Source organism: Mustela lutreola, chromosome 3 (assembly GCF_030435805.1).
Source record: "Mustela lutreola isolate mMusLut2 chromosome 3, mMusLut2.pri, whole genome shotgun sequence".
Classification (NCBI taxonomy): Eukaryota; Metazoa; Chordata; class Mammalia; order Carnivora; family Mustelidae; genus Mustela; species Mustela lutreola.
The window spans coordinates 167,374,507-167,385,555 of record NC_081292.1 but is presented as its reverse complement, the minus strand read 5'-3'; the positions used below and the strand labels follow the sequence as shown (position 1 = coordinate 167,385,555).

The following is an 11,049-nucleotide window of genomic DNA, read 5'->3' as shown; positions in this document are numbered from 1 at the left end:
GCCACATAGTGTTGAGAAAGACAATACCAGCCCCTAAGCAAGTGAACAAGGCAGGATAGTCCCTGGGGCAGGGGCAAACTGTCATGGAGCCACGGGTTACCACCAATGAGAGCTCCGAGAAGCTGGGGAGCAGATGGAGGTGAGCAGAATCCCAAAGGTGAGGACCAGGCAAGGCAGGAATGTCAGGGGGAGGAGAAGCAAGGACACCCAAGATCCTGGCCATGAGCCACCAAGTGCCCCAGCTAAACTCTCTCTCCTCTCTTCCCTGTCCCCTCCCCATCTCCCCTAAATAGCTAATATAGGAAATCAAGACATTCTAAATTGGATCCTTTGCAATAAAGGATATTATAGAGATGACTGGCAAAATTTGAAAGGGTTCTCATGATTAGAGACAGCAACTTATCACGATTTTGACGGTTAGACCACAGTTAACTGTCCTTCAATAGAAGACTGTAAAATAATTATGATAAACGTAGGCAATGGATACTCTGCAACCATTAAAAAGAATGAATTGGGTCTACTAATAGTTGTAAACTTTTACGAAATCCTCACTGCATAGCAGGTCTCATCCAAGAGCTTTATGTATATGGATGCAGAACAATCCAGGATGTAGAGGGAGAAGCGAGTCCTGGGGAGGTTAAGTAACATGCCCTGGGTAACACCGCTGGATGATAACACACCCAGCCGGGAGTCCAGCTCTCACAGCTGGATCCAGAGTCCATGTACTTAACCACCCACAATAATTCTGGAACAATGCACAAGACCCCATTAACAATGACTGCCTTTGGGAGTGGGACTGGAAGCAGGAACAAGAGGGAATTTGACTTTTCATTTTATACTGTTTATATTCTTTGCCATACATCTTTATCATGTATCATCACGAATCACGGCTGTACATTCTTTATAACCCACTCATTTAAGAAAATAAACACTAAAGTATACAAAAAAAAAAATTTAACCCACTTTTGCCCTTAAGGAACTTACAGTTCTGAGGCCAACTTTTAAGAGATTCATTAATTTTACAAGCAATGGTAAATATATGGTAAGGAAATGAAAAAACAGGAATGGGCTCCCATGGGCTAGGGAAGCTGGGCTTTAAGTTGCACTATTTCCACAGCTTGTGCACTCATGTGCCCACACACACACACACACACACACACACACCCCAGTTGAAGATGTTTGGTGAGAGCTCCTATCCTGAAGCAGCCCACGGGCCTGAAACACCCAATTTCACTTGCGGAGCTTCGCCAGGCAAACACTAACTGCAACAGCGTTTTGTGGCTTTTGAAAACTCGGTACAAATTATCCAATGTGACATGGCAATGATCCCATGAGGTCTAGTTTCCTTGTCCGCAAAACGTAGATGGTGGTGTGTCTTCACCTAATACCATCTATTTTGTATTGTTAATCATCCTATCCCATTTTGTAGTTATGGAAACTGAGTTTAAAAGGTAGTTCCTGCGGCGGGGAGGCGGGGAGGAGGCGGTGTACTTTTCATTCCAGTGTTTTTTAATGACAAGGGAGAAGGAGGAGGGGGCACCAGCTCCGGAAGAGAGAGGGGAGAGAGGGAAGACGGTGGTCCCCAAACTGTCCCTGGAAATTCCGAAGCACAGGTGGCTGGGGCAGGTGGCGGCGCTTGGGACAGCTGGGTTTGAAGCGGTCCTGAGCTCCTAGTCCGGGCAAGGAGGGTGCGGGGAGGTCAGGGGATGTTTGCCCCGACCGTGTCCTCCGATGGCACCCCGTCTGGTCTGTGCGTCCCATCTGCTGACTCTGCCGAGAGCCGCGACAGTGCAACCCGGTCCTTGGTCCTCGGTGCAGGACGGTCCTCGGTTAGGCAAGGCCTCGGTGCCGAGCCCGCGCGGGGGATCCTGGCGCTGTGGGCTTCCCGGCCCAGGAGCTTCCCGACGCCGGGCAGGATGCAGGGCGGCCAGAGGTACGGGACCTGCGCGACGAAGCCCGGGACCCCAAGTCCTACTCACCAGTTGGCATTCCCGCTTATTAGTTGGTGGCTTTGGGTAAAGCTCTTTCCTGAGTCTCAGTTTCCCCATTGGTAAGGCCAGAGTAAACCGCGTTCCCCTGCAGAATTGGGTAGGAATTTAAAGAAGGGCCGCGCGCTCCGAGGGCGTGTTCAGGCGACGGGTCCCCTGGCCCTGAGGGTAGGGCCAAGTCAGCAGCAGCACCCGGCGAAGTCAACGCAACTCCCGGGTGTGGGCTCAACCCTCCCCTCCCCGCCACCTATCTCCCAGAGGTTGGCTTGGGGCGCGGAGTCTGGCGTGCTCCCCGGCTCCCGGGCCACCCGCGCCACTCGCACCACTCGCGCTCGGGCCTTTGCGCGCCACCCGGAGGCTCTCCCGGAGCTGGGCGGGACCGGGGGACGGGGGGCGGGGTTCGACCCACGTGACCCGGCCGGCTGCACCCGGACCTAGCCCGCACCCCGCGGGTCGCGCAGATCAGGTGCTCTGCGCCCCGCGCCCTGCCTCGCCCCCCTGCGCCCTACCTGGCCCCGTGCTTCCCGCGCCCTCCCTGGCCCGGACTATCCTGCTTTGCCCCAGAGCGCCCGGACCCGACGCCCTACCTGGTCGCCTGCCTTCCTTCGCCGGACCAGAGAGAGCAACCCCGGGAACAGGGCCAGGGCCTGCCCGTCCCTAGAAAGCAGCTGGTGAGTGCAGTCAGAAGGGGGAACGGCGAGGCCAGTCCGGGTGGTGCCCAGGACTGGGGGCCCAGGCGTAGGGAGGGTCCGTGGTGCTGTGTGCAGCTCCGAATGGTGAAAATACCCAGTGTGGGGGTGGGGCTCCCGGACCCTGGTCCAGGCTGTTGAGGAGGGCGCTCCCTTTCCACCAAACCCAGGTCTCACGGATACCCTGATCAGACTACTGGGTTTTCATGGAGCCCATTTTGGACAGTGCTTTGAATCACAGCCTACTGTAGTCCGAGCGCGGACAGGGCTGAAGTTTCGGTCAACGGAGGGGACCCAAGGCTGGATTCCCAGGGGCCCAAGGCCTTCTGATGAAAGTCTTCCACCTCCACTGCGGGACTGATTTTGGGGGAAAGAGCCATGATGATGTTTTGCCATGGGAGGGGGTCCTGACCTTCCTCTTGCTTTCCAAAAGCCCCAGCTTTAATATAGTCATCTTTGTTTACAGAGAGCACTCCCCGCTTCAATCCACCCATTTGCCTAGTTGCAGAGATAGCCCCCCCTACCTGTGGACGATGGGCGTGGTGTAGTGGACACAGGACCCAGGTCCTGGCCTGAGCTAACCCTCCCTTATAAATCCCCTATAGTTTCCCAGGCTTAGACACCTGTTTCCCACTAACCTTAACCCAGTATTGAAAACTCTATTTTCAGCTGGGCATCTACTTTTTCTTTTAATGTGGTGTGTTCTTTTTTTAAATCATATGTACATATTTTTTTCTGAGAGGTCTGGATGGTATTGGGGGAGGTGTGGCCCACACGAGCCCACTATATGCCAAGGCAGGCACTGGCTGTGGCTGGGAGGCCCGCAGAAAGGGCAAGGGCTTGCCGCCCGTGGGGAGCGTTGGATCCAGCTCGTTCACCTCTTTCCTGGACGTCCCTGCCTCCACGTCATTGTTGGGCCACTCAGAGGACCCTAGCCAAGCCACAGCTTTCCTGGTCAAGAGCCCCGTCCCCTTCCAAATCCCCAGGGCCTACCCACATCCAAAAATTGGGCACGGTGGTAGATGCTCTGGAGGATTGACTGAGGACAGTTCCAGGATCACGGAAGAGACGTCAGTGGGTCTTACTGATTAAGACATTAGAGACTGAGACATGAAAATCAGCTGAGTGGTTCTGCTGGGGGGCTTGGGGTGGTAAGGAGGTTTCAGAGCCCTGAAGGCTAACGGGAAAGGTGACTTCAGTGCCCTTGAATGACAGCATGGTGCTTGCTTGTGTGTGTGTGAGCCCACATGGTTGGGTCAGCCTTCTGAGGCTGACTATCTTGCTTGAGAAGCAACCCCTGAGGGAAAGCTCTGCCCCTCCCCCCGTCCTATAGCCTCCCCTTTCTCTAATATTCAGGCAGCTTGCGGGGCTGGAGAGGGCTGGAGAGCTCCTGGAGGCCGAACCTGCCCATGACCCCAGAAGGGAAAGCTGAGATCCAGAGGGGCGGGAAGTTGACCTAGGTCACAGGGCCAGCTGGTGCCTGCACCGGGATGGGCTCCTGACCCTCGGCCCTGTCCTCTCTCTGCAGCCTCACCCCTCACCCATTCTTCCTGCAGACACTGGGGCTGAAGCTTTAGCTGCACATGCAGAAGCTGCATCTGTGTATAGCTGACAAGTCTCATCAGCAACCGCCCAGAGACCTGAGAAAGCAGAGAGAAGGGACAGGTGCAGGTGGGGGTGGGCAAGCTATAGAGACCTCCCCCAGTGCGGTTGCTGCTGGAGCAGCAGCACCTTGAGTGGGGGTCTGGGGAAGCTTCTGGGTGGAAATGCGCTCATTTTGCCGCTGACAAGGGCTGGGGCAAGGTCTGGCCACAGAAATAGCCACACCCACCAGCGCAGAGGGTGGCATTTGGGAAACAGCCAGCAGGGTCAACACCAAGGGCCCCGCAGCTGGCACCTTTGCCTTCCTTTGGGAACGTGTCTGCACCTTTATCAGCAAGGACACCACCGTGGCCTCGACTCTGAGTCAGAGAGCCTTCCTGCCTCCTTTGGGAGTTGGGATTTCTTGACAAACTTGGCCTTGTTTTCCAGCTTTATTTGCTCAGGGCAGGTGACCACTCATAAGCGCCATTGTTCCAAGGCTCAAAGGGCAGCTGACCCAGGAGGCTGGTCAAGTCAAATGTCCTGTAGGAGGAGCCCCCACCCACACTTCCCTTGAACTTGGCCAGACTACGAATGCAATTCTTGAACAGAGAAAGAAACACGAAGCACCATTGAAATTCAGTGGTCTGCATCTGGGATATACCCGTGGTGTAAAACCCATTCCATGGTCTTTGCAACTCTTTTATCACCACGACACCCTTGCTTTTCTCCATTACAACTACAAAACCATTAGGGAGGGCTAACCGTCTCAGAGATTAAAAAGGTGATTAAATCTGAGCAGTGGAACAGGCGAAATTGAAAGCATTTCACGCAGGAACCTCATGACTTGGAGCCCGGCGGAGTCAGCCCTCCCCGCCACACATGCCCTGGGAGGGAGCAGGGACAAAAGCAGCCCCTCCCCTGGGTGGTGGGTGGGTCCACAGGCTCTCTGCCCTCATGCTCCCCCAGGACTGTTGTGGGTAGAGGGGTTCCAGGGGCAGATCAGAGTCTCAGGGAGCAAGCACAGTGTGTAGTGATGGGAGACAGATAATTAACTAAAGGGCTGTCCCCTCTTTGAGCCCATTTGGTTCCACAGTGTGGCTGTGCCTCACAGGGGGCTGTCCACAACAGCGTTATCAGCCCGAGGCAAGCCACAGGGGGTGCCAACAATGTCTCCCCCAGGTCCCAGTGACTTTTGGTCTGTGCATTGTAAATGCTCAAGTCAAGAAAGTATTGTCCATGCAATTTAGGGTTACTTTCTAAAGATAGTGTTCAAAAAGCACTAAAAGCCTCCGCATGTCCTTAATTCACTAAATGGGAAGACTCAGTCACGGTAGATGCAGACTTGGGTCACAGGCCCTTGGCTCTCAGCCCCTGGCTGCGCCGGGAGCCTCTCCCTCCATTCACCCCACAGCATGGCACAGCCTCCTACAGGCGGATCCAAGCTTTGGAATCCCTCTTCCTTCCCTCCTCTCCCCGAACCTCGGGCTCTCCTGGAAATTGGGTCAGAGCTCAACATAAGCACTAAGCTCAGTTTTTCAGGTGACATCCAACCGCATGGTGCTTGGTTTGGCTGGGTCAGATCCGTGTTTTCCACAATCTAGATCACGTCCATTCTGGCTTTTTAAACAGTATAGTGAACATAGGTCATCTCCCATGATAACTCAGTGTCACGATCAGAACTTCCAAGAGGGAGCTAAGCCACGGTGCCACCATTTCTGTAGAAGCAGGTGGGCCCGCTTGTTGCTTTCGGCCTCCTGGTCCCCCCTGTGCGTATGTCAGCCTGCTTCTGAGGGGCTCACCTGGTCTTGGCGGGCACCTCTCTACCAGAGGTGTCCAGACCCTCCAGGTCCAGCGTGCATCTGGTCCCCGGGGCCTTGGTGGTCTTTGCTGCCCAGGCTGGGAAACCAAGAAGCCCTCCTTATGAGCAAGAAGCTCCCAAGAGAAGGAACAGTCTGGGGAAGGGGTGCCCCAGGGAGGGGAGAGGAAGGATGTGGGAGGGGAGGGGGGCCATGTCCTCAGCGTCAAGGGACTGTTCTGGCGAGCTAGGGGCCTTCTCATCCATCCGCTTACCAGCCACTGAGCATGCTCTTGGCTAACTAGGCTTGCATGGCGAGAAGAGTATTCTACTTTCCTTTTGTTTCCTGCCCCTCACTATCTAAGTTTCTTTTTTTTTTTTTAAGATTTTATTTATTTATTTGACAGAGAGAGATCACAAGTAGGCAGAGAGGCAGGCAGAGAGAGAGGGGGGGGAAGCAGGCTCCATGCTGAGCCTGATGCGGGACTCGATCCCAGGACCCTGAGATCATGACCTGAGCCGAAGGCAGCGGCTTAACCCACTGAGCCACCCAGGCGCCCACTATCTAAGTTTCTTAAAGGAAGCCTGGAATTGTTTCTCTTTGGAGAGGAGACGGTGGTAATTAGTAATTAGTCAGCTGACGGTCACGGCTCTCTCACCATGAATGTGCTTCTTAGGATACAATTTCTTTTTCAAAACTGGTTTGAGAAAAATGAATCAACCCCAGTCATCCACCAAGAAAGAACTTTTTCTTCCAGTTTTTCAAAAACCAGAAATCGTGTATTCTAGAACGGCAACAGGGAATTTTGTTTTAAAGCTTTCTTGTCCAAAAATCTAAATTCAGCTGTTGATGAAAATAGTTTGAATGAGTCTGGCACATTGAGGCGACTTTGGAACGCATCATTCACAGTCAGCATCATGCTCAAAGGGGGAAATACTGAGGATTTGGTGCAAAAAAATGAAGAAATTATTTCTCACCGATTTAAGGCACAAGTCAGGGAATATTTTAGTTGAGGGCCATGGGAGCTCTATAGAAATTTTCGTTTTAGATGGTATCTGGATGCTGCCCTGAAAAGGTCACTTGACAAAACTGACCCCTTGTAAAACAAATCAGAGTCCATCCCTGGTCCAGAGCAAGTTTGTTGATGTCTCCATGATGAACATTCACATGGTCAGCAGCAATGGAAGAGAGCTGCTCCCCAGAATTCAGAAGCAAAATCAAGTTTTCAGTCAGCTTAAAGAATTCCCAGGGAGAGCAGACAGACGGGATCCCGAGAAACGGGCTTCAGACCCTAGTGAAGCCTTGTTGAAGTCACACAGAGATTCTCAAACTCTGTTCCCTCCCGGCACAACTGTCACCCGACCCACATCTTCCCCTGAGCCTTGGTGCCTAGAGAAGAGCTGACATGAGTGTGGCAGCCTCGTCCTTCGGCTGAGGGGCAGCGTGCAGGGGGTCAGAGCACTGGGAGCCCAGAACAGTGCCTGCTGCATGCCAGGCAAAGGACAAAGTCTGTCCCTCCTAGAGCTTGACAGGGACGGACGGGACAGTGGCGGTCACAGCAGAAGGTGCGAAGAAATGTTCAAAGGATGGGCATGATGGGGTGAGCAGGGTGGTCCCCTCTGGGACCTCTAGGAAGCTCCCCCAACCCTGCTTGCTCAAATCCCTGGGCAAAGTCCTCCCTGGTGTGGTAACGCCTCAGTGTCGTGCCCCGTGTGATGGCAGCACTGGCATTTGTGAGGCCCTTGTGATTTCTCTGTGGGAAGAGCCAGCAGGAGGGCCCATCCGTCCCCCGTTCTCTGCTCAGCCAACCCCTCAGCGTCCCTGCCCTGCTTCACTAGAGCTTTCCGGCTCAGAGGGGTCCCAGGACCAGCAACATCGGCCCACTCCTGTTTGAACATGGCCCCCAACCCCGGGAATCTCATTAAAACACAAATTCTGAATCAGGAGGTCTGGGGCAGGGTTTGAAAATCTGTCCACGAGGCACACTGTTATTGTTTTGGGGTTTTTTTAGATTTTATTTATTTATTTGAGAGAGTGTGAGAGCCCAAGTAGGAGGAGTGGCAGAGAGAGAAGGAGAAACAGGGTGCCTGCTGAGCAGGGATCCAGACACCGGGCTCCATCCCAGGACCCTGGGATCATGGCGAAGGCAGACACTTAACTGACGGAGCCACCCAGGCACCCCATATGAAGCACTTTGAACAGCATGCAAGGTTCTAAGGTTCTACTTATCTTGGCTTTTGGCGTTTGTTTGGGTTTTCCTTCCTTGCCCTTTTAGCATTGACTTGGATCTGGCTTATCGTCTACAAATAGGGCATAAAATGACCTGAAGTTTCCTTCCTGGCCAGCAGGTGACCTAGAATCAGGGCGCCACACAATGTTAAGGGCCCTTAATTCTGTTAAGCAGTTGAATGAAGTCAGGATTTGGAGGGTGAGGCAAGGATGTCAGCGCAGCCCGAGCTGCCGGTGAAGCCAGCGTGCGCCCGGGTTGGAAGCTCGGGTAGACCGAGCTCCCGCTGATCTTGCTGCCCAGGGGCTTGGTACTCCGTCATTGGCCTGCACTTCGACTCACCATGGGAAGAACGCGCATCCCCCTCCCCCACCCCACAGACACTAACCTCACAGGCATCACACCAGGGCCACCTCTCAGCAGGGCGCGCACTGGCCGGCTCCACACCTTGACCAGGAATCTGGGGAGACATTTCCTCGTTTCCATGGTGTTGCTCCCCCAGGAGTTCTAAGGCAGAAGCCCCAGGGATGAAGCGCATCTCCAGCATTTCCCCAGTATTTCTGGGGGTCCCGTGGCAGAGCATGGCCCGGGGATGGGAGAAAGCGGGATGCCCCTAGATACTGACATCACCGACGTTATGTCACAGCGGAAGGACAGAGGGCCCCGTGGCTAAGTGTGTGAGTCCCAAGGGTGCAGGGATTGCACACATAAGTATGACACCTTTAAACTACACAAATTGGCCTGTTTTAGAAAAACGTTCCACCCAGGTCCAGACAAACTGCCCAGAACTCCGTGTATTCTGCTTTGCCTCTTACTTTGTGGCTTAGCTGCTGTCCCAGGCTTCCGGGGTGACCACCGATGATGCTGTCTTTTCCAGGTGTGACCCCGACAAGCAAGATGGGGAGAAAACTGGATCTTTCCAAGCTCACGGATGAAGAGGCCAAGCACGTCTGGGAAGTGGTTCAGAGGGACTTTGATCTGAGAAGGAAAGAAGAGGAAAGACTGGAGTAAGTGTGTGGGGCCGAGCCCCTCTCTCCGGCGTCCTCTGCAGCGGGGGGAGGGGGTGCCTCGCGGGGTGCCCCGGGACGGGCAGACAGCAGGAAGCATCAGTGCAGGACACGGGATGGGAAGCCGGCCACTGGGGACCATCCCCCTTTCTGGGCTTGGCTTCCACCTAATTGAAACGAGGGGATCTGACTTTCTAGCCTGCATTTAGGTGTTCCCTGAATAGTCCTATTTCCTGTTGACCCAGCCTCAGGGTCACCTTGTCTCCTGAGCCTGGTGATGCTTCGGCCGTGACATAGCAAGCTAGAGGTGATAGAATAGGGAAATACCCAGAAGGCCGGAATGGAGCGGTTTTAGGACCAAGACTGGCTTTGTCTGTCTTTCCAGAGTGCTGGGTGGCACCCATCCTCGAAGGGGCAGCCATGGGTGGAACCAACACCCTCCGCCATTATTTACCCCCCCACACACCCCACCCCACCCCCATATCACTTAGCTGTGCCCTGTGCACCTTTATCATCCTTTCTCGGTGACCATGGGGGCGGGTAGTCCTATCAAGGGGACACTGCAGCAATGATTCAGGGAGGGGGGGGCAGCAAAGCAGACTCCTGAAAGGGCACTCTGGGCAGAAGCAGAGAGCAGGTAGGAGGGAGTGGGGTGCCAGCGTGTGGGGCCTGGCAGGCGCTGTGGGACCCGGGCCTTCTGAGTCCCAGCCGCCGTCAAGCAGGGGATGAGACCCGGCTTCTGCTCCGCTAGCCGTGGGCTCCCGACGAGCGGTCAGGTGGACTTTGAGGGCGGAGCCAGCAAGTCTGCCCACACCCGCATGCATGGGTGCCAAGGGTAGACTCCAGGGTCCTGGCCTGAGTAGCTGGGTGGTCACCGCCTCCCCGGCGGACGGCAACGAGGAGCAGGTTTGAGGGAACCAGGAAAGGGTTCAGACACATTGCAGTTAGGTTGTCTGTGGGACATGAGATGGACAAGTGGATGCCGCGTGTGCCGGCTGGGAGCTCAGAACGGCTTGTGGACTTCTCACCAATAGCTGGTATTTGTGTCAGCTTCCTGGGGCTGCTGTCATCACTGTAAATTTAGTGGCTTACCATGCACACATTTCTCCTGGTTCTGGAGGTCAGAAGTCTGAGCATCAAGGTGTCAGCAGGCCTGTGTTCCCTCTAGAAGCTCCAGGGAGGAATCTTTGTCTTTGCCTTCCCCAGCATCCAGGGTACCCGCACTCCCTGGCCCCTGGCCCAGCCTCTGTCCTCCGGGCGGTCAGCCTGGCACCCAGCCCTGACTCCACTTTCCCCCTCCTTATCCCTCTGCGCCTTGTAAGGACCTGGGACGACACTGGGCCCACCCAGAAAATCCAGAGGAGCCTGCCACCTCAAGACATCTGACTACATCCCGTCCGCACAATCCCCATATGCACGGTCCCAGGAACTAGGAATGTACACAGTTTTCACATGGGAGGAGCATTACTCGACTGACCCCAGGGTGTTGTCACCAGGCAGAAGGAGACCCCCCTGCAGGAGAGAGTCCAGAGCCCCCAAGGAGACAGAGAAGGACGAGCATTGAGGGGACCTCTGGGTCCCCACACAGAACAAAGTCCCTGACAAAGGACCAGACACTCAGGGAAACAAGCATGGTGACAGCGGGGAGGGGTCCTAATGCGCCCACACTAGAACTTGCACTGGAGCCCTTGGCAGGTCTGGACCTGACCCGACCTCCAAGTCCCATGCAGGGGCCAGAGCTGCCTGCCCTCGCTCTGT

General features: G+C 54.9%; 1 protein-coding gene and 1 long non-coding RNA gene across 3 annotated transcripts in view; one reads left to right on the top strand and one right to left on the bottom strand.

Moving 5' to 3' along the window:
• Window positions 1-825: 825 nt before the first annotated feature.
• LOC131827292 (uncharacterized) lies at window positions 826-2,341 on the bottom strand. The gene is made up of 2 exons (XR_009351962.1): window positions 1,980-2,341; window positions 826-1,808 (listed from the first exon to the last, which is right to left on the bottom strand). It is a non-coding gene; the product is annotated as an uncharacterized LOC131827292 (long non-coding RNA).
• A 51-nt stretch (window positions 2,342-2,392) lies between these two features.
• The window catches only part of MLPH (melanophilin), a 43,566-nt gene continuing 34,909 nt past the window's right edge, over window positions 2,393-11,049 (top strand). Inside the window, exons 1-2 of one of the 2 annotated variants that reach the window (XM_059167614.1) lie at window positions 2,393-2,659; window positions 9,162-9,291. In XM_059167614.1, coding sequence (XP_059023597.1) covers window positions 9,182-9,291 — 110 coding nt within the window. In that variant the 5' untranslated portion in view covers window positions 2,393-2,659; window positions 9,162-9,181. The remainder of the gene's footprint in view (window positions 2,660-9,161; window positions 9,292-11,049) is intronic. The other variant, XM_059167613.1, reaches the window with a different exon arrangement.